This window comes from Stegostoma tigrinum, chromosome 28, assembly GCF_030684315.1.
Source record: "Stegostoma tigrinum isolate sSteTig4 chromosome 28, sSteTig4.hap1, whole genome shotgun sequence".
Taxonomy (NCBI): domain Eukaryota; kingdom Metazoa; phylum Chordata; class Chondrichthyes; order Orectolobiformes; family Stegostomatidae; genus Stegostoma; species Stegostoma tigrinum.
This window is the reverse complement of record NC_081381.1, coordinates 25,621,644-25,649,451: the sequence shown is the minus strand read 5'-3', so window position 1 is coordinate 25,649,451 and position 27,808 is coordinate 25,621,644. Positions and strand designations below refer to the sequence as shown.

The 27,808-nt window shown below is 39.9% G+C and overlaps 3 protein-coding genes and 1 non-coding gene across 11 annotated transcripts in view; 3 read left to right on the top strand and 1 right to left on the bottom strand.

Annotated features, from left to right (window-relative positions):
• Positions 1-7,971, top strand: part of rnf207b (ring finger protein 207b) — a 46,226-nt gene extending 38,255 nt beyond the window's left edge. For both annotated transcript variants that reach the window (XM_048561244.2, XM_059655600.1), the window contains one exon: positions 1,378-7,971. In XM_048561244.2, coding sequence (XP_048417201.1) covers positions 1,378-1,558 — 181 coding nt within the window. In that variant the 3' untranslated portion in view covers positions 1,559-7,971. The remainder of the gene's footprint in view (positions 1-1,377) is intronic.
• A 2,478-nt stretch (positions 7,972-10,449) lies between these two features.
• icmt (isoprenylcysteine carboxyl methyltransferase) lies at positions 10,450-23,975 on the bottom strand. The gene is made up of 5 exons (XM_048561241.1): positions 23,770-23,975; positions 20,240-20,328; positions 19,567-19,736; positions 13,756-13,973; positions 10,450-11,818 (listed from the first exon to the last, which is right to left on the bottom strand). The coding sequence occupies exons 1-5, from the start codon at positions 23,956-23,958 to the stop codon at positions 11,636-11,638; spliced, it is 849 nt and encodes a 282-aa protein (XP_048417198.1). The 5' UTR covers positions 23,959-23,975; the 3' UTR covers positions 10,450-11,635.
• Positions 23,976-24,047: 72 nt separating this feature from the next.
• zbtb48 (zinc finger and BTB domain containing 48) overlaps positions 24,048-27,808 on the top strand; it is a 45,297-nt gene continuing 41,536 nt past the window's right edge. For 5 of the 7 annotated variants that reach the window (XR_007250479.2, XM_048561290.2, XM_048561289.2 and 2 more), the window contains exon 1: positions 25,509-25,638. The gene's annotated coding sequence lies outside the window, so the exon portion shown is untranslated. The other 2 variants (XM_048561287.2, XM_048561286.2) reach the window with 2 other exon arrangements.
• Positions 24,653-24,724, top strand: trnaw-cca (transfer RNA tryptophan (anticodon CCA)). The gene has a single exon. It is a non-coding gene; the product is annotated as a tRNA-Trp (tRNA).

Genomic DNA, 27,808 nt, shown 5'->3' with positions numbered 1-27,808 from the left:
GTGTGTCACTGTAGAATTACTGTGATAGAATAAACATGCAGGCACATGAAAGTAGTTCATCATGCCTGTTTCAGTGTTGAAAGAACTATCAATTAATCTTATCCCCCTACTTCTGCACCCAGCATTTGTTTCCTTTTCAGGTATATTTTCAATTCTGCTTTGAAAATTACTATTAATTCACTTCCATTACCATTTCAAGTAAATACAACTTCTGTATCTATGATTTATGCTTCCTTTTCAACATCTAATATTTAAGTTGGTAGCTTTAAGCTTGAAATCCAGTAAGTAAATGTATCAACTACCACAATGCTAAAGTGGTACATCATTAAAGTCCCGGTATGTATTCAATTAATTGATTGTGACTGGGGTGAGTTGGTGTAAACAGAATTGGGCCTCACGCCAACTGGGTTGGAGATGGTAGGGTGGGGACAGTAGGGAGGTGGGTACAAATTAATTGGCCAATGTTCTTGCTCCTTGTCACTGTGGCTCCTGCAATGATGTTTGTGTATCTTGGTCATTGAGAGAGAATGGAATTAACGGATGATGCCCACTGTGGACAAAAGCCTGGTGACATTTAACACACTCCTGTTCACACCTGTAAGACAAATGACTTGGAAGGATAGCTGGATTTCAGTAGAAAAACAAAGTAAAACTAGTTTTTTAAAAAATTCTCTAGCGGGATGTGGGCATTGCCTGCTGGTCAGCATTTACTGCCAGTCCCTAGTCGCCCTTGAGAAGGTGGTGAGTTGACTTCTTGAAACTTGAAATCAGTCCATGTGGTGTAGGTAAACCCACAGTACTGTCAGGGAGTAAGTTCCAGCATTTGGACCGAGCAGCAGGGAAGGAACAGTGACATATTTCCAAATCAGGATGGTGACTCAGAGGAGAACTTGCAAGTCGTGGTATTTGCCATGTATCTGTTGCCTTTTTCTGTCGAGATGGAAGTGGTCATAGGATTAGAAGGTGCTGTCTAAGTGTGTCTTTGATGAATTTCTGCAATGTATCTTGTGGATAGTACAAACTGCAGCTATGGAGTGTTGGTGGTGGAGGGAGTGCTTGTAGAGGGAGTGGAGTGCTTGTGGATGTGGTGCCAATCAGGTTAGCATGGTGTCAAGCTTCTTGAGTATTGTTGGAGCTACACTGATCCAGGCAAGTGGGGAATATTCCATCACACTCCTGACTTGTGCCTTTTTGATAATGGACAGGCTTTGGGGAATCAAGAGGTAGGTTACTTAACACAGTACTCCTAGCCTCTGACCTGTAGTCACTGTATTTGTATGACAAGTCTAGTTGAGTTTCTGGTCAATGGTAACTCCAGGATGTTGACAGTGGAGGTTTCGGTAAAAAGACAAGTACAATATTTTGATTCCTTTTTAGGAACGACCTCACGTGTGCCAGTGAAGACAAAGAAAAACTTACCGACGACAAGGACAAGGTCATTGACAATCGAACTCTGAACATTCTGCCAGAGGATTCAGAGCTGAAATCCAGGGAATTACACCGGACCAAACAAAAGACTGGATTGGACAGCTCTGACAGGATGGAACTCACCTTATAGTGCAGAGTGATGAGAGACACAGCACATTCAACAAACTGTGATAACCCTCCAAGTCTAAATACGACACATTGGCTTTCCCATTGACTTTGATGCTCTACATTTGATTTTTGCAACCTTGGATCTAATGTGCCCCGTCAGCAGATTTATTTTTTAAACAGAATAGCAGATACCTGTGGATAAGAACATTGCTTGCATTATATTTTAGCAGGGAATTAATACCAAGTGACAAACCACAACGTGCATTTACTTATTGACTTTTGTGTGGTATGGTATGGCACTTCACAGAAGCATTAACATACAAAATTTGACACACGCAAAAGAAGATATTACAGTTTGTTCATTATGTTGCCTTGTGTGCACATTCTGGCTTTTCTCATACAGTATCTGAATCTGATCACTGCCCTTAAAATGGTACTAATCATTTTAACAAAAGCCTAAAATGCTCTGAAATGTTTATCTTAGAGTGATACTTGCATAATTAGCAACTGCTAAACCTGTGCAGAACTCAAAGCCTTAACATCTCATTTCGAGCAATGGATTTTCATTAGTCACCAGGAAATTTGAGATTCAGTAGGTTTAGCAGGTGGGGAAGACATGGTCTGGCCATTACATGCAGCAGGCTTCGTGGTTAGCTGGTCTTTTCCCATATGAAAATTTTGCATGTTCTAGTTCCTTTCTAGGTACAGTGCCACAAACATACTTTGTACACATGACAGTGCTTCATCTGTGAGTCCTGATTCAAACCAGTTCCCCTGGTGAGCTTGACCAGATGCCACGCAGTCCAAACTTGGAGGTCCTGATCGCCATGTCAATGCCTCAACTTGTGTATGCAGACATTATTGCCACACACGGACCTCGGAGGTCCACACAGTGGAAGTTAAAAGTTTAGGGGGAACGTAGCTGGTGGGAGTACGGTCCATAAATGTAAATGTAGTATAAATTTTTCATGATGGGAAACAGGTGTCTGACCCAAACCACTCCATTTTCATAGACGGGTTGGATTAAAATCAGGGTTTAGTTGTGGAGAAGTCAGTCATCAAAAGCAATCCAGAGGAGTCTGATCCTGTCCTCACCTGATATCCATACACAAAACTTTTTAGCAAGGGTTGGTGGATAGTGATTAGGAATCGAATGCTGTTGTTCCTTGTCCCATGCAGTAGGATTTTGGTTTGAGGTGATTCCCCCATTACTGTTTCCTGCTAAAATAAGCTTATTATTCTTTATATGGAGCATATATGTTTCATACATTCAGGAATCACAACCACTTGATTGACTACAATACCAGCAATAAAAAAGCTGATAGCTGAATATTACTGTCATCTCAATTGTTACTATGTGGCTTGACATGCAGGCGAGAAAGCAACAAAAAAATAAGAAATAAATAGGTATTAAACTGAGCAATGAAGCTTGTATTACTCCCTCAGTACTAGCACAGAGAATCAGCACTCAACCTGGGCACTTGAATCCATGACCTTCTGATTCAGCCAAAATTAAATATAAGAAAGAGAAAATGTGCAAAAACTGAACAGCTGAAATGAAAACTGATGTGTTGGAAAATACACTAGTCAGCGTATGAAAAGAGAAGTGACAAGTCAATGTTCTGGTTTATACCATGGAATTCTGATGAGAGGTGCATACCCAAAATATTAATGCGTTTTCTGTTTTAACTAACTTGCTACATACTTCCAGCAGCAATTTTTATTGTTAGTGAAAAGAAACAGCAAAGAGAATAAGAAGGAGAATAAACTGAACAATTGGCTGCCTTGCTTTCTCAATAACTGAAGATCAAATATTCAAGATGTTTCTATCATTAAAGTTAGACAAGAAAGACAATGTTTCAGTTCTCAGAAAGTACAAATTTCATTTCATAGATAAATTGCAGAGTGAAATTTTAAGCAGTCATCTCCTCAGGAAAGAAGAGTTAGGTGGGCTTTGAAGTAACAAGTTGTCATAATACTTTATAAATTCCTGTAGAAATAATTGTGCTTTAAAGACACACTAATTTTACTGTTGGACAGTTCTATTTTCTCAAGTTTAGATTCGGCATCATAAAACATACTTGTAGAAAATAATATAGTTATGTACTGTCTCAGTATCAAGCACACAAAACCTCTCATAAAGCAGAATTAGTTATAGAATCCTTACAATGTGGATGCAAGCCATTCAGACCATCAAGTCCACATTGATTCCCCCCAAGAAGACCAACCCATACCCTCCCCGCTACCTCATCCCTGTGTTTTCCAATCCAATCCACCCTAACCTGCACATCATTGGACTGTTGGCAGAAACCCTAGCACCTGAAAGAAACCCACACTGCCAGAGGGTCAGTACTGATGAAGTACTACACAACTTCATTTCTCAGTTTAATACCTGCTTATTCCTTGCTTATTGCTGATTTCTCACCTGCATTTCAAGCTACACAGTAACAATTGAGATGTGCAAACTTTGCACAGTCACCTGGGGGTGAAATTGAATCTGGGTCCCTGGTGCTGTGAGGCAGCAGAATTAACCACTGAGCTATTGTACCAACCCAATTATAATTAATGATTATCCTCCTAAAATAATTCCTGCTCCCCTTGTGCGGTGATATACTTGGAACATAAGGAAGAGGGGCAGCAGTAAACTATACAATCCTTCAAGCCTGCTCTGCTAATCAATACATGACTTCTTGATATTATGTTAACTCAACTTGCACGCCTAGTCTTCTTGTCCCTTGATAGCCAAAAATAATTCTAGAGTATACTCACCACTGAATATACATCCACAGTCTTCTGAACTGGAGAACTTAAAAATTCATAACCTTGTGGGTGAGTCAATTTGTATTCATCTCAGTGATAAATGGCTGGTATTATTTAACAATGACTATGATTGTTAGTTCTCGACTGCAGTCAGTGCAAACAGCCTCTTAGAATCTATCTTATTTATCACAATACTTTATATGCTCGAATGAGATCACATTTCTCTTCAATCCTGCTCATAGCACAACCCACACATTCCTGGAATCAATTCAACAACTGCAATGGAGATTGTGGGAAACATACTATACCAGGAATTGTTTTTAGATATAATTGTATATCTGATATTTTGTCAATTACCAAATGTAGTGGTGTAACAAATCCTTGCTTTTCTGGGGTCCAAACTGAACATTATATTTACTCCACTCACCCCGCCTCTTTTCATTAGATAATCTGCAATGGCAGTGACTACCTGGGACCACAGCTATTTACAATATACATTAATGATATAGCTGAAGGCATTAAAAGTAATATTAGCAAATTTGCTGATGACACAAAGCTGGGTGGCAGGGTGAAATGTGAGGAGGATGTTATGAGAATACAGGGTGACTTGGACAGGCTAGGTGAGTGGACAGATGCAGTTTAATTTGGTTAAATGTGTGGTTATCTACTTTGGTGGCAAGAACAGGAAGGCAGATTACTATCTGAATGGAGTCAAGTTAGGTAAAGGGGCAGTACAACGAGATCTAGGTGTTCTTGTACATCAGTCGTGAAAGCAAACATGCAGGTACAGCAGGCAATGAAGAAAGCTAATAGCATGCTGGCCTTCTTAACAAGAGGAATTGAGTATAGGAGCAAAGAGGTCCTTCTGCAGCTGTACACGGCCCTGGTGAGACCGCACCTGGAGTATTGTATGCAGTTTTGGTCTCCACATTTGAGGAAGGACATTCTGGCTATTGAGGGGGTGCAGCGTAGGTTCACGAGGTCAATTCCTGGAATGGCGGGACTATCATATGTTGAAAGATTGGAGCGACTGGGCTTGTATACACTTGAGTTTAGGAGGATGAGAGGAGATCTGATTGAGACGTATAAGATAATTAAAGGATTGGACACTCTGGAGGCAGGAAGCATGTTTCCGTTGATGGGAGAGTCCAGAACCAGAGGACACAGTTTAAAAATAAGGGGTAGGCCATTTAGAACAGAGTTGAGGAGAAACATCTTCACCCAGAGAGTGGTGGATATATGGAATGCTCTGCCCCAGAAGGCAGTGGAGGCCAAGTCTCTGGATACTTTCAAGAAAGAGATAGATAGAGCTCTTAAAGATAGTGGAATCAAGGGTTATGGGGATAAGGCAGGAACAGGATACTAATTGTGGATGATCAGCCATGATCATAATGAATGGTGGTGCTGGCGCGAAGGGCCAAATGGCCTACTCCTGCACCTATTGTTTATTGTCTATTGAAATCAAAAGGGAAGTAAAATCTAACAAATTGCTCCTGTTGGACTAACTACTATGCTGAATATGTGTATACTCACTGGCATGTCCCATTACTCCTGGTGACTGTTTCTCACACCAGATGTTTTGTATGGTATACTCATAAGCACATCATCACGGGAATGCAAAATATCACAGGAGTAGAACTTTGTGCAGTTCCAGTTGGGATGGGAAAGGAGGGTTCTGTTTTGGGAAGGGAAGAAAAACAAAATCAGTTTCCAGGTCTTCTCTAGAAAGCAGTTTTAAAGTTCTGATTAGACTGTCCCTGGAGGTTACATCACATGAATTTCTGCCTTCAATTGCCTTGTCGTTGATCAACCAACCCTCCCCATCTTCGTTGTGGCCTACTTTCCCGAATCAGTCAGAAGGTGAACAGACACTGTGTTACCAAATTGGGTGATACTTCATTCTCAAACAGTCTTTTCTCATCTCCATCCCCAGAAAATCCAATATTTTGGTAACAAATTGAAACAGGAGGTGGCCATTCAGCCCTTCAAGTTCACTTTGCCTTTAATGGCTGGTCTGTTTGATAAATCCATTTACTCATCCTGGATTCATGTCCTTTGCTAGTGTAAATCTATTAATCCTATATTTAAACTATTAATTTTGACAGTTTTTGAGGGATGTAATTTTTGTGAGAAAGAGTTCTACACTTTTATCATCCTTTGGATGAAGTGTGTCCTAACCTCTCTTCTATGAATAATCAGACTCTGATTTCAAGCTTATGTTCACTTGTCCTAGACTTCTCTACCGGTGAGAAAAACTTCTTTCTACCCCCAATTCCTGTCAAAATCCAAAAAAAATTAAATCATCCTTCAACCTTCTAATCTTCAAGTCTAGTTTCAAGTAATTCTGGTGAATATACATTGCATTCTGTCCACGTTCAATATATCATTTCTAAGACAAAGTACTTGCTCTCTATTATACACAATATTATTCAGAAAATGTTTAACAATCTTTATTTTATTGCTGTTGATTATTGCATTAGGTTTTGCTCGCAGCAGGGTCATGGAGATTAACCTTTAGTTTTTTAAGATTCCAGGGCTGCTTTGAAGGATCGGCAAGCTTACTGAAGAATAGTGATGGTAACAAGATTGAGGACAGATACGGTCTATTTAAAATGCAGGCTTGTTAAGCAAAATGTTACTTGTCTTTAATAGTGCATTGCCAAAGGAATTGTAAAGTGAAAACGAAAAGCAGTGGTCAGATTTGGGAATGTTGCAAAGTAAGCAGAAAATGAATCTGTTTCTCAACCAGAGTTCCTGTCCATCAATTAAGTCCTTAATTAGCTTAACAGCACTAGGAGTGAAATATTTTACAAGAAAGAAAGCCTGAAGGGAAGATTAACCAAACCTGGGGCAAGTTTGTTTGGACAAGGGATGACTAAGGAATGATAGAGACTTTTGAAATTACAAAATGGTTTCTCATGCTAGGGGTGGAGATAGTTCCAGTTACAGCATAAATCCATAATTGGTCATAAATAGAAGATTGTCCCTAATAAACCCAATAAAGATTTCAGAGAAACTATTTCACAAAGAGTGGTGAAAATGTGGAACAAGGAGTAGTTGAGGAAATTAGTATCGATGGATTTAAAAGGGAAACTAGACAAGTAGAGGTAAGAGAAAAGAATAGGATCTATTGTGGAAGAAGGTTCACATGCAACATGAGATGAAGTAAATACTGATTGACAGGGAGCAACATAAGCACTGGCATTTTCCTGTTAGACTGAATGACCTATTTCTGTGATGTAACCTCTGTGCACTGGCCTGTAACAACCAGAAGATTTACTTTGTACTCTGTAATGACTGTCTAATGGGGGCTGGGTGCTTCCAGTGGCACCTGCTGGAAAATGCTATCTAGACATTTGTAAGAAAGAGCAACTGTTTGGGAAAGGAAGTGGATAGCCATTCATATCTTTGGAATAGTACCCCATGAAAGGACCAACATCAAGCAAAAAAAAAGGGAAGGAAATAAAAAACATGAAAATTATCAGCTCAAAAAAATTTTTACAGTTGGAACACATTCTATATCTCGTGATTTTCCCCAGAACTGTTTCTGGCTAAAAAGCTGGTGCATGTATAAACTAAATAAACATTTACCTCATTTAATAACAATGTATTGACTCAACAGTTTAACATTTCTTGTATTTCTAACTGAAGGACAACTCAGCATAAGCAATAAATACTGCCCTTGAGAACAATGCCAACATCCTGAATCATGCTAAAAATAAGGAGCGTAGACAATGAAAGTTGGTTGTTTACTTAAATGTGGTGTGGACTGTAACAGATTCGGTTGTCATCACCTAACCTTTGCACACACATTCAACAGCAAGAATCCTTGTCGATTCCTCCTATTTCTCCGATCCTTAGACCAGAAAGTGAAGCCTTTGAAATCTTGTATCAGAGATAATGGGAACTGCAGATGCTGGAGAATTCCAAGATAATAAAATGTGAGGCTGGATGAACACAGCAGGCCAAGCAGCATCTCAGGAGCACAAAAGCTAGATGCTGCTGGGCCTGCTGTGTTCATCCAGCTTCACATTTTATTACCTTTGAAATCTTCCTGTTTTCAAAGGTTCACTGCTTTTACTACTGAGTAATCAGAAGAAGCAGTCTGATGGGCACTGACATCCATCTTTTTGTTCAGGTTTATTTTAGTCTGTTTCTCAGTAGCAATTCAGAGGAGTAAGCAAGTAAATAGTTACTTTGTAATTACTGTTCTGACAGATTCAAGCTATTACTTCTACTTTTCTATCTGGCCAAACCACTCAGAATGGAAGAGTTCCACATTCTTATCATTGTAAAATAAGTTACTCCCAAATGCTTTATTTGATCTATATTTATTTGCCTTGTACAGATCTCATCCATTACTGGAAGCAGTATCTCCACGTACATCTTCATTGAACACTTCAATTGTGACTTTCCATTAAATTTGATCTTTTTGAAGTACTTTGGGATTCTTTGTTTATATAGCCTTTAAAATGGAAAAGTCATTAGCCTTGCATGTGGTTTTCAGTGACAATATAATTGGACTCAATTATATGGTCTGAATGGAATCGTATTCTAGTATTGGCTCGGAGGGATTTCAGCCATGCAGAGGGTTGGTATTTTTCTAATCAACATGTTCAGCGATGTTATTGTACACCTCTGGAGCAGGGGGACCTGAATCAAGGCCTAACTCAGATACAGACACTGCCACTGTCCCCCAACAGCCCTTCATAATTGAGTCTATGCGAGTGAGCACTAGCAAGTTCATTTACGATGGATAGCACTACAGCTAATATCCGTCCACACAGTTTCATTTGGGGAAATCAAAACATGCAACCAGACATTGGAACTCTAAATACTCCCCCAGCAGCAAACCAGCAGCTCTGAAGACAACTGTAGCAGCACGTTTTTTACCTCTAAAAAGTCAATTTACTCAGCATAAACAAAGAATTCAGTCTGTAACATACTGATCCAAAGCTGCATTAATAATAGCCATTAATGGTGGCTTACGTAGCTCCTGAAACGATAATTAAAATAAAAAACCATGTCTGAATATTAACATACACTAGGATAACTTGCAGCACTCTGCAAAGAAGGTGCAACTTTCTGATGCACATTTGTATTTGTTCATCTATGTCAATATTGCACGGTCTTCAGCAAAGTCTTGAAATCCACTCCTAATCTATCCCTACTGTTTGGCATGACCATTACAGATCACGTTAACTGTACAATAACATAATTGCTGCAGGCTATCACAACATTCCTGATATTAATACAAAACTTGATGTATCCCTATTACACTTCCTATAGTTGCAACAGACTCTGATCATTTTTGTACACACCCTTTCCCATATCATCTCTGGTAGATGCCTTTACTCCTTAAACCTCTCAAACTACCCTCTCCACAAATTATTTAAACCTCCAGCATGAAAACATACGAGTCACCGAATTCTGAAGAAGGGTCACTGGACCCAAAATGTTAACTCTGCTTTTTCTCCACAGATGCTGCCAGACCTGCTGTTTCTGCAATAATTTTTGTTTCAGATTTCCAGCACCTGCAATTCTTTGTTTGATTATAGGCATAATGAATGGAATTGCCTATGTCAGCATTTTGAAAATTCCTCTTTCATCCCTGCTCTTTCCATATAACTCTAATTTGCCCCTTAGTTTTTGGTCAAGCTATTGATGAACCCCACCTTCACCCCGCTCCCCCAAAATCACCTTTGAGGTGGCATTCACTTTTGTCTGATAACATTTTGGTGAAGCAGAGGGGCATTTTTCTACATTGAAGGCACACTATAAAAGCAAGCTGTTGTCATGATCCAAAGTGTGGGAGAAAAATCTGCATTCTTTTGGAATCTTAATCAAGAATAATGGGGTAGTTGTTTTCATATTGTCTGAGAGAAGGGAGAAATTGAGATGAGAATCAGACAATATCAAAATGGCAGATGGTAATCTGATGCAGAATTTTTCCTTAATTTGAAAGATACTTGCTGGTAGATTTCAAAGAGAAACCTTGATAGGAATATTTTCATGAAATTTACAGATACAGAAATAAATACTGATCATGCACATGGTAACTCAAAGCCAAGCTAGATTTAAGTATGGTTTGTGTAAAAACAAAACTAGAAAAATGGTGGAAAATACTGAATCAGTGTGCATGACAGCTTAATATTTCAGGTAAGCACCCATTTTTATTTCAGAATTCCAGCATTTACAGTTTTTACTTATTATATTTAAGTAATTAAAGCTTTCCCCTTCCCCCTCTATCAACAGTGCAGAGGTAATCAAATTGTACTCATATAGAATGTGGAAATTTATTTGTATACATTTTTCTCATGAAGTTGAGGGAACGTCAGTGCTGGGCAATGGGACACATTCATTTCAGGTACAGGAGTCATCAACTAGTTGGTCAGGTCAGGCACCATATGACATAAATGCAGAGCAAAGGGTCTTTTAGATGGCCCCTCAAATACTCCCATGTACTCCCATGTCCAGTACAGCATGTATTAGATACAGCTTTCTCTACACAATTCGACCAATGTGTCTCAGCTCAAACTTCAGAAGGGCAGTCTTGATTGCACCAATATCAGCAAACCCCAGTTCACTTCACTTCACTTCACTTCAGTGAAAATGGCAACGTATTTGCCAATTCATCCAAAATGTTGCAGATCATGAGAAATTGACCCACAGCTGGTTGAAACATCACACAATATGTTGATGAAGGCCCTTTAGCATAGGAAACTTTCATATTATCAGCCTGGTTAAGTGTTTAACTAGAACCCAATGGTGAAAGACTGAGCTTGAAAGTCATTTTTAAAAAAAAACTCAATGCAGAATATCATTAATTTTAGCATCTTTCTGAATAAGATGCAACACGTTTTCGTCCGGATAAAATAAAAATCAACTGTCCCAGTTTTCTACAAATCATGATTATCCTCTGTTAACAGTAAATTATGGAATTTACTTTCCTGATAAAGTGTGTTGGTATATTGCAATACTGCAGCATCCCTACACAGTATAAAGCAGCCCTCCATGGACTTTTTTTTGGTCAAAAAGGAACAGTCTGTATGAGAAGTACCAAGTTTATAACAAATGGTTTTGTCATAGCAATAGCTGCAGCAAGTGGTCTCTACAATTCGCCCTGTTTCCGGTTCCCACCATTCACAACTCAGGGTAACCTGCAGCATCACTTCCTTGCTCTAACAGTGAGAAGCTAGCTAACATATTCTCAACAGCAACAGCCGTGGAATTCTTTTCAAAGCTGAAATCAAACAATATTCAGGTACTAAGGATTAAACGGTAGCCCATGTATTCACGGTCCGTTTGATTGTGCGTTTCCCTCTCCTGCCATCTAACATCATGGATCTATTTTGGCACCTTTGATGAAAGGAAGTCGTGTTGGAATCTGCTTCTTATACTGCTCATAGTCTTTGCCAAAAAACTGAATCAGAGTCATCTCCTCTTCCTCGATTCGTTCACGAAAGAAACGCCATGAAGCCAATGTGTATCCTACGATGCAGATGGGGTTACACAAAATTACCTGCAATGAAACAAAAGGCAACAACTGGCTCATTGCTTGGAAAAAGACTGCTTCTGTTTCCAACCCATATTTTGTGGCAGGCCAAGCAAGAAAAAAATGCAATTATTCTATTCTAATCATATCATACTATATTGAATTGTGCTGGACCTTGTACCAGTCAGAATTTGTGGTCAAGGAAGTATTTACACAGTAAGAAACCCTTGACTGGTTTGTCCAAACCCCAACACGTTATGTAATGTGTTAATCATCCATAAGAAATAAGCCAGTCATGTGAATCCAGACCATTAGAGGGCCTTTTCATTTTTTTGAGAACCGTTCCGGATCCTCAAACCTAATCACCTTTCAAGGGACTTTTAGATCAGCGTCAGGGCTCCAGACATGTTACAGTGAGACATATGACATAGAATAAAGGAGGAGTGGGTCATTTGACCCTTCAAACCTGATCCGTACTGAATGGCGATCATGGCTGACAACAGTTTCCCTTCTTACTATAAATCCTAAGACAACAAAATGACTTTTCTTTATTCTCCCATTCCCTATACAAGGATGTTGCCAGGACTAGAAAATTGCAGCCATGAGAAAGAAATTGTACAGACTGGGGTTGTTTCCCTTGTGATGTGACTGAAGTTGGAGACTGAACTGTCACTCACTAATCCCACCACTTCACTGATAACATCATAAATTTAAGTAATTTACTCACTTAGTGATATTGCCTGTATATACTTCAGCTGTATTGGGTTTAGAATGAAAAAAACATACACACAGGTAATGGAAAGGAAATAAAAGAATGTTTCCTGCATCAAATTAAAAAAAAGACACTTGGCCAAATAATAGTAAATTCTTAAAAGAAATAAAAAAAGGGTGAGGTACAAAATGTTCACGATGGCTTTAAACTGATGCCCTGACACATCTAAATATCTGCCAAAAATACAAGGAAATGTCACTTTGCAGATACAGTTTGTTCTGGAAACATCAAAGAAAGCCCTTTCAGAGACTTCTCAGGAGTGTTTCAGTTATCACACTGGACTCCCAAAAGGATTTAGCAGCAAGGCAGTGGATAAGCGAACCATTTTCTCTTTCTCAGCAGGCTAACACAAATGAAACTCCAAACAATATCCAAACCAAAGACTAATTTCTGACAGTCCTAAACTCAGGCATGTGTGATTTTCAGTAAATAAGTCCAGTAAGTTGGTAATGTGACTTCAAGAAGTTTGTTTTTAAAATGTCACAATGTGTCCTTTCAGTGATTCCATTTAAGCTAAAGTCCACATATCTCCGCAATCTTTTCAAATGAACCACTATCCACAATCTTCTAGACATGAATCCTCAAAGAAAATAATGAAGTGTCTTCATAACACTGGGAACAGACATGCCGAGAGGAGATTTGCTTGAGGTGTATAAATTTGAGGGACCCAAATACAGAAAAGGAAAAGGACTAATCTCCCTTAGCAAAGGGTTCATTGACAAGGAAGCATCTGTTTAAAGCAGATGGCTTAGAGGAGAGGTGAGGGAACTTTTTAAACCAGAGTGTGGCAGGGATTTCGAATTCATTGCCTAAAAGTCAGCAGAGGCAGAGAGAGTGTTTGGATATGCACCTGAATTCCTGTATTCAGGTTATTGGTGAAAACACAGACACTATGAGAACAATGGCTTCCTTCTGTGCCGTAAATGTTTAGACAAATATCCTAAAATATCTGAAGAGCAGAAATGTGCAAGGCTGTGGGGAGTTGTAATGTGATTTGCTCCTTATGAAAGCCAGTACAAACACAATCAGTCAAAAGGCTTTTTTTCAGTGCTATTACCACAGGACCATAAGAAACAGTAAGATAAACTTCAACTTTGGTATCATAAAACAGTGATGTGCTGAAATGTGGACCAAAGTAGCACATGCTATTCCAAAGGCACAATGAATATACAGAAGCCAATGGTGAACCTACCTGAGTGCCAATACTCCAATAGAACCAGCCCACGTAGGAAGGGTGCCTAGACCAGGCGTAGACACCATTAGTGACAAGCCGGTGGCTTTCAGCCTTCTCATTCTGTACAATATGATTGAAATTTGACCCAGCTGTTAGCATGGCTGCCTTGCGTAGGGATTCCCCAATTAGAACCATCAGCAAACCAAAGAAACTGAGCCACGTAATCTGTTTCAGACCTGCAAGTGAAGAGAAAAATAATTCATTAAAACAAACAACAAAAATGCAACTCAGTCAGCAAATTTAGACCATAAGACACAGGAGCAGAAACTATGCTATTTGGCGCTTTGCGACTGCTCCGCCATTCAATCATGGCTGTTAAGTTTCTCAACCCCATTCTCACACTTTCTCCCTGTAACCCTTGATCTCCTTGTCGATCAAGAACCTATCTTTGTCCTAAATAAACTCAATGACCTGGCCTCCGCAGCCTTCTGTGGCAATGAATTCCATAGACTCATCACTCTCTGGCGGAAGAACTTTCTCTTCATCTCTGTTCTGAAGGGTCTTCCCTTTACTCTAAAGCTGTGCCCTCGGGTTCTAGTTTCTTGTGCTAATAGAAACATCTTCCCCATGTCCAGGCGGTTCAGTGTTCTGTAAGTTTCGATTAGATCTCCTGTCATCCTTCTGAATTCCATCAAGTATAGACCCAGAGTCCTCAAGTGTTCCTCATATATTAAGCTTTTCATTCCTGGGATAATCCTCGTGAACCTTCTCTGGACCCTCTCAAGGGCCAATACATCCTTCCTGAGGTATGGGGCAGAAAATTGCTCACAATTGCTCTAAATGAGGTCTGATCTAGGGCCTTATAAAGCCTCGGAAGTACATTCCTGCTTTTATGTTCTAGTCCTCTTGAAATAAATGCCAATATTGTATTTGCTTTCCTAACTACTGACTCAACCTGCAAGTTTATTTTAAGAGAATCCTGGGTCAGGATTCTCAAGTCTCCTTGAACTTCAGATTTCTGAATTTTCTCTCCATTTAGAATAGTCTATTTGAAGGAATCAAGGGTACAGTTGCAGCAGCATGGATAGGAATTAGCTAAAATACACTGTTATGATGCCAGCTAACTTTACTACAAGATAAATCAGACCGGAGAATAAAATCAGGCTTGTTTTTATTTTCAGTTTAATGTGGCAGTCATTCCCTGAAACATAAGTACACAAGGTGTATTTTTTATTCAACAATAAAATAAGTTTGTTACAAAAATTTTAAAAATGGCTATCTAAACATAAAACACATTTTACAAGATGGTAAAATATTACGGAAAACAAAGTCTCACTACTCCCCAGCACCATCACTTCACAAAGATTCAATTCCAGAAAATTTAGCCTTCCATATCAAACTTTAGGTTTAACAGCTCTGAAGAAGAGTTATCTAGACTTGAAACATCAACTTGCTTCTCTCTATGGACACTACCTCACCTGCTGTGATTTCCAGCACTTTGTTTTCATTACAGATTCCAGCACCTGCAATAATTTATTCCTACTTTAGGTTTAACTTAAGTGCTGCTGGTCCAGAAGTTTCACACACTAAGCTTTTTTTATGCCAAGGTTCCTGAGTTTCTCTGCACTAACCCATACTCGTTTCTAAGAGGGAAACTATATTGGCCTCTGACCCCAGTCAGGTCTCCTCAAAAACTGCCCTAAAAGCTTTCAATCTCTAGGACCTTTGTTTCATTATTAAAAATAATATCTTTATATATAAATCCCAAACTTGTCATCAAAACAGGAAGAAGTAGTGCTGAATGCTTATTTGTCAAACTGGAAGTAGTTATACAGTGTGGTTCACCAGGGACCAGTACCAAGACCACTGCTTTTCGTGATCTGTATTAATGACTAGAGCCCGGAGATACAGGGTACAGGGCACAATTTCAAAGTTTGCAGATGATGCAAAAACATGGAAGTGCAGCAAATATCGAGGAAGACGGTGGCACTTTTCAAGATGCAAGAAAGGCTGGTGGATGGGCAAACACATGACAGATAAATTGCAGCATAAATAATTGGTGGCAAGAAAGGGGAGGGGCAAGATAAGCCAACAGACAGAATTCTAAAGTAAGGGAGCAGAGGGACCTCAGACTTTATGGGCACAAATCATCTATGTTCACAGAACAAGTTGAGAAAGTGGTTAAAAATACAATGGAATCTTGGAATAGTGTCTTAAGAGTACAAAAGCAGAAAGGTAATGATGAACTTTTACGAAATATTCTTTTGGCTTGAATTGGCAAATTGTGGCCTATTCTAGGCACCACACTTTACCAAGCATGCAAACTCTTTACAGATAGCATAGAGAAAATGTATAAGAATGGTTCCACGTGGATTGGACAAGCTGGGATTGTACAGCTTAGAGCAGAGAAGACTGAAATTTAAGAGAAGCATTCAAAACCTTAAGTAACCTGGATAGTGGAGATAGAAACTGTTCCCATTGGCAGAAGCATCAAGAGCCAGAGAACATCAATATTAAATCGGATGGCAAAAGAGCCAAAGGTGATAAAAATAATTGTTTACATACAGCGAGCAATTATGAACTGGGACAAAATAAAAACCAAAGAACTTTGAATGTTCTAATTAAGGAACAAAACAGAAGTTGTTGGAAAATGATCCGAAACGTTAACTGATTTTTTCCTCACGGATGCTGCCAGACCTGATAAACTGGAACATGCTAACTGAGTGTGGAGGCAGATTCAATTACTAGTACTTGACAGAGTTAAACAAAAAGGAAGGCTACAGGGAAAGGGTCAGGGAGTTGGGCCAGTTAGATTCCTTCATGATGAAGCAAACTTAGAGGAAGTACTGACAGTGGCAACGCAAGTGATGGCCTAGTGGGGGTATTATCACTAGATTAAAGTCTGAAATTAGGAGGCTAATGACAACCACAATTCCATTGTCGATTGTTGGAAAAACCCATCAGGTTCACTAATGTCCTTTAGGGGAGGAAACTGCTATCCTTACCTCGTCTGGCCTACATGAGATCACAGACCCATAACAATGTGGTTGATAGTTAACTGTCCTCTGGGCAATTAGGGATGGGCAATAAATGCTGTTAGACAATGCCCAAAAAGAGAAAACACCCAGTTGGGTCATCAATGTCCTAGCAAGCCTGGAATAAATAGTTACCATCTTCAGCTGCTCCACCAACAACCATCCCTCCACATAAGGTCAGAAGTAGCGACGTTCAGCACCATTTGTGACTGACAAGTGGCAAATAATACTCATGCCACATAAATACAAGGCAATGGCCATCTCTAATAAGAGATGATCTAACCACTGTCCCTTGACATTCAATAGTGTTACTGTTATGAAATGTGCCTTTAAGACAGATGTCATGTTTCTTTGAAAGCAAGTGTTGTAAATTTGGCACTGAGCTGTCCGCTTGGAGCCCAGCCAGCTTTGGCTTTTTAAAAATTGGAACAATAGAAGCAGAAGGAAGGGGTGGGGTCAGGCTCCCACAGAACCAAAATGTTAGTTTAACTTTCAGTAGCTGTTAGAGTTTGGAAACTGCTGTACATCTCTCCTGCTACAGAAAACACATGAACATGAATGCACAAACACACAGTTTTCTCCTGATGTTCCTCCTGGACTGGGAAACGTTGCAAGTGAGATAATCTCTTTTACTTAATTTGCCTCTGTCAAGGGTGTGTTTATGAGATGTTACTATCTTGGAACAGTTAATCAGTGGTGGCTTCTTGTTAAGTATTTCAATGGAGTTACAGTTAAGCTAATTTTTAAAATTCATACTTTGACTGTATTTTAACGATAGTGTAAAAATAAGGTGTTTTGCTTTGGGCCTAGCAGTATGACCAATCGACTTGCACCCAGAGCACAACACCTTACACTTGTCTTCAAAAATAAAAAAAAGTTGGGGTCTAAGCTATTATCTTAATATATTTTGAGAGGGCTTGGCCTAGTCCACAACATTACTATAATTGAATTCAATAAATATCTGAATTAAGCGCCTATTGATGGCCATGAGTCCATTGCCAATTCTTGGAAAACCCCATCTGGTTCACTAATGTCCTGTAGGGAAGGAAACTGACATCCTTACCTGGTCTGGCCTACATGTGACTCTAGACACAATGTAATGTGGTTGACTCAACTGCCCTCTGGGCAATTAGGGATGGGCAATAAAATGCTGGCCTAGCCAACAATGCCTTCATCCCATGAATGATTAGAAAAAAATCTTAATATACTTTGAGGGGGTTTGGCTTAGTCCACAAAATTACCATCACTGAATTCCCCAGTATCAACATCCTGGGGACCACCACATAAGATGTCATCACATAAACTCAGTGGCTACAAGAGCTGGTCAGAGGATAGGAATACTGCAGCAAATAATACCCTTCCTAACTCCTCAAAGCCTGACCACCATCTATAATGGGACAAGTCATGGAATACTGTCCACTTGCCGGGATGGGTGCAGCTTCAACAACGCTCAAGAAGCTTAATACCATTCAGGACAAAGCAGGCCACTTGATCAGCACCGCATCCACTCCCTCCACTACCAATACTCAGTACATGCTGCTGCTACTACTATCTACAAGGTGCACTGCAGAAATTTATCAAAAATTCTCAGATATCTCCCTCCAAACCCACAACCACTTCCATCTAGAAGGACAAGGGCAACAGATACATGAAAACACCACCACCTGCAACATTCTCCTCCAAGCCACTCACCATCTTAACTTGGAAATATCGCTGTTCCTTCACTGTTGCTGGGGCAAAAATCTGGAATTTCCTCCCTAAGGGCAGTGTGAGTCAACCTACAGCACATGGACTGCAGTGGTTCAAGAAGGCAGCTCACCACCACCTTTGTGCAACTAGGAAGAAGCAATAAATGGTAGCCAGCCAGAGATGTCCACGTCTCATGAGTAATTAAAAGAAAACATTTGTTATGGAGAAAGCCAGACAGAATGAATAGACAAACAGAGTCTCTCTCTGTGCTATAATCATTCTTTGATTCTAACTCTTCCTGTTACCCACTCAAGTTCCTTATATCGAAGTGAATGAAGAGTTGTTATGGCCTTTACATCAATGGAAGTTGCAGTATTGTTCTCTACCCTGACCACCTCTCCAAAAACAGTTAATTACATTGATCTAATCTACAGAATAGGGAATGCCTCAGGTGGAATTTCTCCTCTAGGAGTTAGCTCATCTCATGTGAGCTAACAGTTGGAGTAATTCAAAGATACAATACGCTGGTCTATAAATGCATAAGATTATACAATGCTCAATTATTACCTTGGGATCGCTATCCTAAAGCGAATGTCGCACAAAGACATGGCTGGTTTGTGGTCTGCACGATCAAATGTTTAACAGTTAGTGAGATGACTGAACAAAATTGTGATAGAGTGATTTTATCACAACACACCACACCAACACAGAATAGACCTGGGCACATATAATGAGCCACTTAGGTCCATGACAGGCAGGCAAGTTATATATTCAGCACCACTCCTCATACAAAATACCACATTCTACGAGAGTAGGAACTGCAGATGCTGGAGAATCTGAGATAACAAGGTGTAGAGCTGGATGAACACAGCAGGCCGAGCAGCATCAGAGGAGCAGGAAAGCTGACGTTTTGGGCCTAGATCCTTCTTCAGAATTTCTGGTCTGGGGTCTAGGCCCGAAACGTCAGCTTTCCTGCTCGGCCTGCTGTGTTCATCCAACTCGATAACTTGTTAGCTTGCAATCTACCCTCTGTGGGTTGACCCACAATGCCATTACCACATTCTATAGATTGCAAAAGTAAACAATGTCATAATTGTTCACACACCTGGGAAGAGAAGTTTCTCGATTGTGAATTCCACCCAGGATGACATAGCTGCAAGTGTATATGCCATACTATGATTTAACAGGAAGGAATCCAGAGACAGAGACTTGGGATTGATAACTGCAGTCACCAGATATTCTGAATAGTGAAAAAAACTCAGAGAGCACAGGTACCTGTCAAAGAACAAACAGAAACTTGCAATATTACTATGAAACCCCAGAGTGTTTTTTATGCCAACTATTAAACACAGAATTGTCATCGCAGACAGTACAGTCAGTTAACGGGCATTACCAGTTGGAAGGGGGATATTGTGAGACTGTAATAACACTTGCAATATTTGCATTCTATAATCCATAGATTTGGGAAATCACTTAGTATCTGAGTGCATTGTTCCCATTTTTTCAGTAGATGGTTAAGTGTGGGAGAGATCTTTGGGCAAACAGCCCAAAAGTTATTAGTCACATCTGTACCTCTCTTTAAAGAATGTATTTGAGTGAATCTTCCATAACATTCCTTTCAGTTGATGCTCACACGCAATATACAGTATAACAGGATAATATGTACGAGTGGAATCACACAGCTGGCATCAATATTACAAATCAACTTTTAAAACAGTCAGCAAAATTTTCAAACACGAGGCGGCATCAAGTGAAGTTTACTCCTGTAAGCAACCTACCAGCCAAAGTGTTGCCATGATGATCCTCCAAAGCTCAACAACAAACCACAGCCACAAACAAAGCCAAGGAAACAAGCCCTCACAGCAACCTAGGGGCAGAGATTAAAAGTCAGGAAATACATTCGAGAAATAGCCTCAATTCAGTATATGCTCAAGCAAAGCTGTAACAAGTAGAACATTTTAAAATAAAAATGCTACAACTGAGAAAAATGATGGGACCTATTAATCCTCCAACTCACTAAATTCACCCACAATGTGTTCACCCACAAATCTGATTCAACTGCCTTACCTGCTGAATTATCTCAACTAGCTTAAGTAGGGAGGTTGTGGTCAGAGAGGAAGATAGGAATAAACTTTCATTGCCTCTGAACTCTAAGGTAAAAAGTTACTTCGTAAGATAAGAGAAGATTGTGGAAAGGGAGTAGCAGTAGCAGTCTCCATAAATAGTAGAAGCTGACAACGTAAGCAGGAAAAACATGCAATTCCCTGCAAAAGGTGTTTTTAAAAGTTTAAAAAGCATTTCAGAAGCAGGACTTAAGTTTTGTAATCATGGTAAGGGTCTCCAAACATGCACTGGAAAAGGAAGACCTCAATATGTGGCTGAGTGAAGTCAGGCAAAGTTTCCAATCTAGGAGGCACTTACATCAGTCCTGGGTAGGACAGGATACAGATAAGATAATCTGAACAGGACTGCAGTCAATGAAATGTGTAATGGATAAATGGGGAAATTAACACTTACGTTAAGAACAAGTACAAGGGAAGCATATGGATGTTGAGCGGATTAATATGTGCAGAAATTAGCTTCAGACAGCAAAGCTTTATTTTAAAATGGATCTTTACATTGATAGGGTTGAACTACAGTCCCACAACTGTAGGGAGACAGGAGATGGCACTGGTCAGCAGACCAAAGTTTAGTTTGGAATAGTAAAATTATTCCAAGTTTCAATTCATCATTCATTTGATTAACTGGTCGGGACAGGGAAAAGATAAGTGGAGAATTGGGAAAGAAATTCCAACAACATACACAGGACTCTTTCAAAATGTGATTGATTGTCAAGAAAGAAAATTATTGCTATATCCTGTCACAGTTTTAAAAAATACTAGATGAATGAGATATGTTAAGTGTAACTGAATGCCTCAGCAGTGACACAGAAACAACAAATAAGAGGAGTAAGCAATTTGACTCTTTGAATTGGGTTTATTTTAATTCATTCACAGGATGAGGGTGTCGCTGGGTAGGCCAGCATATATTGACCACCGGTTTTAAAAATGTGAACAAATTGAGGTCAGAAGCAAATGGGCACACAAGATTTGAAAACAATAATTTTTTTTCAAAAAAAAATTGCAAAGTTGAATAAATATACACTATTAAAACAAAACAAATTCCAGAATAAAAAGGACATATAAATTATAAATTTAAAATAAACTAAGATTGAAGAGGGCACACAAAGTTTAAGAATATGATAAAATAAATGAAAAAGAAAATAAAAGGTTAGATGATAAGGAATATAAGGAGAGAAATAAGATCTCCTTTTCAAAAAAAAACTGTATTCTTCAAATGTATCAATGAAAGAGAATTGCCAAATAAGAGTTAGGACACTGATAGATTGTGGTTAGTGGGAGATTACTTAACAGTGACAACAAACATCAATTGGTTCAAATGGTCAGTTTCTGTGTTGTAACTTCATTATGAAAGATAGTTACAAAACATTTGGACTGCTTTTGTGTAACAAGATATTACATGAAAATTTAAGGGATGTTTAAAGTATTGAAATAACAGCACAAAATTTATAGAAGATAGTTCTAACAATTGATGCATCTATAGTTGGATTATATATGTTAAATTCATGACAAGAAATAGGGATAAAGTTTTTCTTTTAAAAGTGAAGTCTGAAAGCCTTGAGAATCCACTAGCAGAATAAATGATTGAAGAAGATACCAAGACATTTCAAATCAGGTGGTTGATGGAAGAGTGGTTAAAGGGTTGCAGGTTAAAGGAAAACACACAAGATTAAGGCAAAATAGTTGGGATGAGCTGAATGAAATGTTTGTGCTGTAATTTATCACCATCTTAAAAAGCTATTTTTCTCTAGGTTTTTACAAATTTAAATTTAGGATTGCTATTCTAATGAACTGATTTGCCTCAAAAGTAGATTAACGTTCCAGGTAGAAGAGTTCAACTTAACCATCTCTCAATCACCAATGTTTGCATCAGTCTAAAGTCAGAGTGCTATTTCCTGAACCTTGTCACCTCTCATTTAAGACGCTTCTTAAAATGTATCTCTTTGATGACAAGTTCTGTCACCACGTAATAGGAGGATGTGATTGCACTGGAGGATGCAGAGGAGATTCAGAGAGTGTTGTCTAGGTTGCAGTCTGAACGCCGAGGAAAAGTACTGAAAGGCTGCAGTTGTTTTTCTTGGCCCAGCGATAGTTGACAGGAGACACGATAGAGGTGTGAAATATTATGTGTGGTACAAATAGGTGCTTTCTCCATTAGTAGATGATTCAATAACCACGATGCATAGATTTATGGTAGTAAGGAGGCTAGGAGAGTTTAAGGTTTTTTTCACTTAGAGAATGATGAGAATCTGTTTGAAAGAATGACCAAGTCAGAAACTCTTGTAGCAGTTAAGCACAATTTAGGTAGTCACTTGCAGTGCCAGAGCCTCCAGACCCACAAACCTAGAGCTGGAAAACTGATTTAGTGTATCCAGGTCTTTACCAACCAGAGAGCATACAAAGGGCTGCATAGCCTTCTTGTACTCTGTAAACATCTTTGAGACAACAATAATATCTCCTGATGTGACTAGGTTTCATATACTAGTTGATAAAGTTCCCAAAAAGAATCGGGGGGCATTTTCTCACTGCAAAGTTATTAAATTGATTTACAAACCTTTGTAGTGAAGACATTAAATTGAGAATCATTTATCATGGATATTAAAATCTTTTGACACTACTGAAAAAAAGAAAGTGGCATGGGCAGTCTGACACCCATGCGGTAGAGCCGCAGCTTAGTATAATTTACCGAGCTCCTGACGTTTCGAGCTCTGAATTCAACATTCCTGCCTTTTATTGCTAACACATGTAGTTAAAGGGGGATAATATTCCAAGGAGTGAAACAGAAACAAAAACAAAACCCCAAAGAACTGCAGATGCTGGAAATCAGAAACAAAATCAAAAAGTGGAACAGGTAGCTACCATCCGTTCTGAATGAAAGGTCGCTGGACCCGAAACGTCTACTCCGATTTCGCTTCACGGTGTTGCCAGACTTGCTGAGTTTTTCCAGCAATTTCTGTTTGTGAAAGAGAAACCACCCACTCCAGGATAAAGGCGCAGAACGAACACGCTGTTGAACTGCAGCAGCCATCACTGCCGACTCCGTCCCGCGACAGTACAAGGCGGCGCACAACAACTTAGATGATCCTCCCCTTGTTACTGCCCGAAATGACTCCGTGAGCTTGTCAGTAACTAACTGTGTAAAATCCCAATCCGCGCTCAGGCTTCTTCCCCTCCCGCCTGCTTGTTACCTGGTAATGGAGCCCCCGGTATAACAGCAGTAACAAGACGTTAATGAAGGCCAGGTAGGTAGCGAGCAGTACACGGGTGATGAAACCAGACTGAGTGCCACTGAGTCCCGGCACCAAAGTGACTGACACCCCGAGCGCGAAACAGCCGGCGCTCAGTCGGCCTTCAGGTACCAGGCGGCCACCCGCCATCTCCCTGACAACCTCGCGAGAACTCCCACCAAAGTCCGCGAGACTTCACCCGCCTCGAGAAACATCGCGAGATTCGCCTGACTGAGAGCTCTAAATGGGGACAGTCCCGCTCTGAACAGTACGTGGAGTTCTGACAATCCTGTAGTCAGCACTTTGTATTGAAGGTTCAATAGTGAACGCTAGTTACTGGTAATCTTGTACTGTGCAATACTTGGAAAATAATAAGGAAAATACTGCACTAAGGCTAAGTCAGTTACCATCCTAAATGAACAAGGCACTGTGCAGAACATGAAACTCAACGTTTTATAGGTTTATCTGTTAGTCGTGACCCGCTGGCAACACTGACATTTCAGTTAATTGATTGAAGAATATAATTTAGCCTGGCGCTGACTTTTGCAGGAGATTCTGGTTGTCCTCTTCCAAGGATGTAAACAGTTCCGGCCTTTCTGTTAATAAAGAGCAGGGAGTTAAGAGTTCTCCCTGATGTCCTAACCAATATTTATGAGAAGTATGCAAGTCTTTATCCGGAGTTGGTAAAACTTGTTTGCTAATTCCCGTAAAATGGCGGATTTTAAGAGTATTGGTAAAATTATTGAGAAGAGTCTTATTGGCATGTGTAAAGTTTAACTTTTTAAAATAAATTAGCAAAATAACAGGATGTTAGAAGACGGGCATACTTCACTGTGCAGGAAGGGACCTCGTGGCGCAACGGTAGCGCGTCTGACTCCAGATCAGAAGGCTGCGTGTTCAAATCACGTCGGGGTCATAACTTTCTACTACCTTCGTAGACTTTGTTAGTTTTTTAAAAATTTCGGGCGTTTGGAGGTATTTGCCCTAATGTGAGAGCTAGGGACTACGCTGCTGCGGTATAGCTCAGAAGCTTTGGGTAATGCTTTGATGTAGAACCCTAAGTAAGCTGCGCCCGGGACTCAGATCAGTTCCACTTAGGTGAAACACACAAAAACAAATTTCTGAGAAGCGCAGCATCAGTTGACGGAAAGCAGAGTTAACATTTTGAGTGCAGTATGACTTCCTTAAGAACTTCTGTGTTCAGTCGCAGTTCTTTGTTTTACTCCAGTGAGCTGAACCCTGACTCCAATAAACTACATGATTGTGATCGTGAATCAGGGAGAGCGAAACACGGGGGCGATATCATTGCTGACATATCCAAGTATATGGGATAGCATGGGCTGAGTTCTGTCCCTATTGACTATGCACTTATTTGGTAAAGTTGAGCCATCCATCGTTGCCATGGTTACATGGCAGAAACGTTTCAAGATGGCCGCCCCGTGACACGTGACCGGCTGGGGATGCGCAGCCTTCTCTCGGCACTCATTTCAATTCCCTGACATAGGGCGCAAAATAGAGTGAAACATGATAGGACACACAAATATCCCCAAGGGGTAACCTTGGTAAAAGAAAGAAAAGAGAAGGAAGCCGGAATTGGATAGCGAGAAAGGGGCAGCATCGTTCCGAATTACTACCGGAAGACTACAACGACCGGCATGCCTAGGGTGGTGCATGCGTGTTTAGCCGGCAGGCCGCGCATGCTGAATTTGTAGGTCCCATTTGACAGCTGTTTGGAAGATGGCATTTTCATTTTCTCTGAATGCTTAAAACTAGGAACCTAATTTACATCACATCCATTTCTAGCAGCAGTCAGAGAATATCATCCTGCAGGTAGGAAAGCGTGAAGTTAATCTGAATAAGATAAATACATCCTTTTTAGTGTTAATCAACGAACCCCACTGCTTGCAATCTCTGCTGCTTTGGGAAGATTTATTCAGCATCTGGAGAGAAATCGGGCTTTAGCCCCACGTCAGAAGGGCCTATGTGTAACTGAATGCATGGTACGCTTTGCTGCGTTTCCTAAAAGCTCTTTGACGTTTTATTGTATAGAGTTTTGATTCAAATTAATTTGGCCTAAATAGGCCTTTCATTAAAAATGATCTGTTGAACTTAGTTACTAAAAAATAGTACCAAGTAGAACTGGATGCAACGTGTATGAATGCTTGAATGACGACTAGTCTGCAGAGATAATTACTAATTTATTTTGTGCATGTCTTTGTCACACAGTACCTGAAATAACTGTTCAGAGGCCAGTATCCCATCACGAAGTTACCCTTTATTTACTCCTGCACAGTATACTGGCTGTGGCCAACGAGTTTGGAATCAGTCCCCTGAGCTGAGGAGATTCTAACGCCCCTGTTTATATGTCTTTTTCTCTTCTTTTTTTCCCCTTTTTTTTTGTAGAGCTCCCTCCTGCACATACACTGGCTTTTGCCAGTCAGTTCTGAGCTGAGGATGTAATCCCCTGTTTATACTGGTCAGCCTGGGCTTCCTGATTGACCTGGGCTAACAACCACAATCAAGGATCTCGTAATCAATGAGATCCACCTGGTTCCAATCACTACAGTATCCTAATTGTTGTTGCTAAATTAATTCAATATAATTGCTGAACCTATAGGGTTTCTTATAGAAGTACGATGGCATTGAAGGAGCCCATTTAGCCCATCATGTCTGCACCAAGTTGTTAAATGGGTATCATAACCCACTGGTAATCTCTTGTGTTTTTGCCATACTGCAATCAGTAACTTGTTGGTACATCCCTGTCATCAATTCAGGACTTTTGCGTTGCTGCTGTGTTGTCCCTTTCACTGAATTAGGAAGCCTAAGCTGAAATCCCACCTGCTCCGGAGATGTGCACTAACATCTCTGAAAATGTTGCCTAGAAAATTTCTCCCTGTCAGCAATCAGTAAAATTACTATATCTGTTCTTGGTGAGGAAGGTTGTTCAATCCTCGGTGGTATTGAGTTATTCTCATATGCTTGTATTGTATAAATCTATCATAATCATAGAATCATAGTCCTTGATCACCAATGCCGCTTCTCTGCTGTCCAATACAGTGAAATTAAACATTTTGTTCCCATTTTCAAATTTCACTAGCCTCTCCATGTGCTATCCCTACTAATTTACTCAACTTTGTATCTTCTCTTGAATCCTTAAATCTTCCTCTTGCACATTGCCTTTGAGCTTTCCACAAGTAATGACAGGCACGTGAGATAGTTAAATGTAATTGTGGAGGGCAGTTATGATGTTTGACAATGTGCTGACCTCTTCCATAAACCGAAGCTGCAAATAGGAAAATTACGTGAATTGCTGAAAATTCTGGATAATTTCTAACTAGCCTCTTCAGAAATGTTATCACATAAGCTGGAACTAGAATGTGGGACACTGCCACTATGCCACAAGAGCCCTAACACCAAAATCAGACACCATGTGGACCATATCTGCCCAAATCTTTGGTATTCATGTGCTTACTGAAATTCTTTTAAATGTTGTAACTGTACCTGCATCCACCACTTCCTCTGGCAGCTCATTCCACACACGAGCCACTTTGAGTATAAAGGTTGCCCTCTCATTTCCATTTTAAAATGTTCTCCTCTCGCCTTAAAAGTATGCACCCTAGGTTTGAACATCCTCACTCTAAGGAAAAGACCCTTTCTATTCACCTTATATATGCCCCTCATTATTTTATAAACGTCTATAAGGTCACCTCGCAACCTCCTATGCTCCAGTGAAAAAAGTCCCAGCCTATCCAGCCTGCATTTATAACTGAAAACCTCCTTTCCTGGCAACATCTTGATTAATATCTTCTGAATCCTGTCCAATTTAATAACATCCTTCCTATAGCAGGGAAACCAGAATTGTGCATAGTACTCCAGTAAAGGCCTCACCAATGTCCTGTATAACCTCAACAGGATGTCCCAACTTCTATAGGTCTGAGCAATGAAGGCAAGCATACTAAACGCCTTCTTAATAATCCTAGTGTGATGCAAATTTCGAAGA

Coding starts and splice junctions, on each gene's coding strand:
- icmt (XM_048561241.1), bottom strand. CDS start 23,958: ATGGCGGGTGGCCGCCTGGTACCTGAAGGCCGACTGAGCGCCGGCTGT. Junction 13,974..19,566: donor CGAGAAACTTCTCTTCCCAG/GTGTGTGAACAA, acceptor CTTCACTTGCAG/GTCTGAAACAGATTACGTGG. Junction 11,819..13,755: donor ATTGGAGTATTGGCACTCAG/GTAGGTTCACCA, acceptor GTTTCATTGCAG/GTAATTTTGTGTAACCCCAT.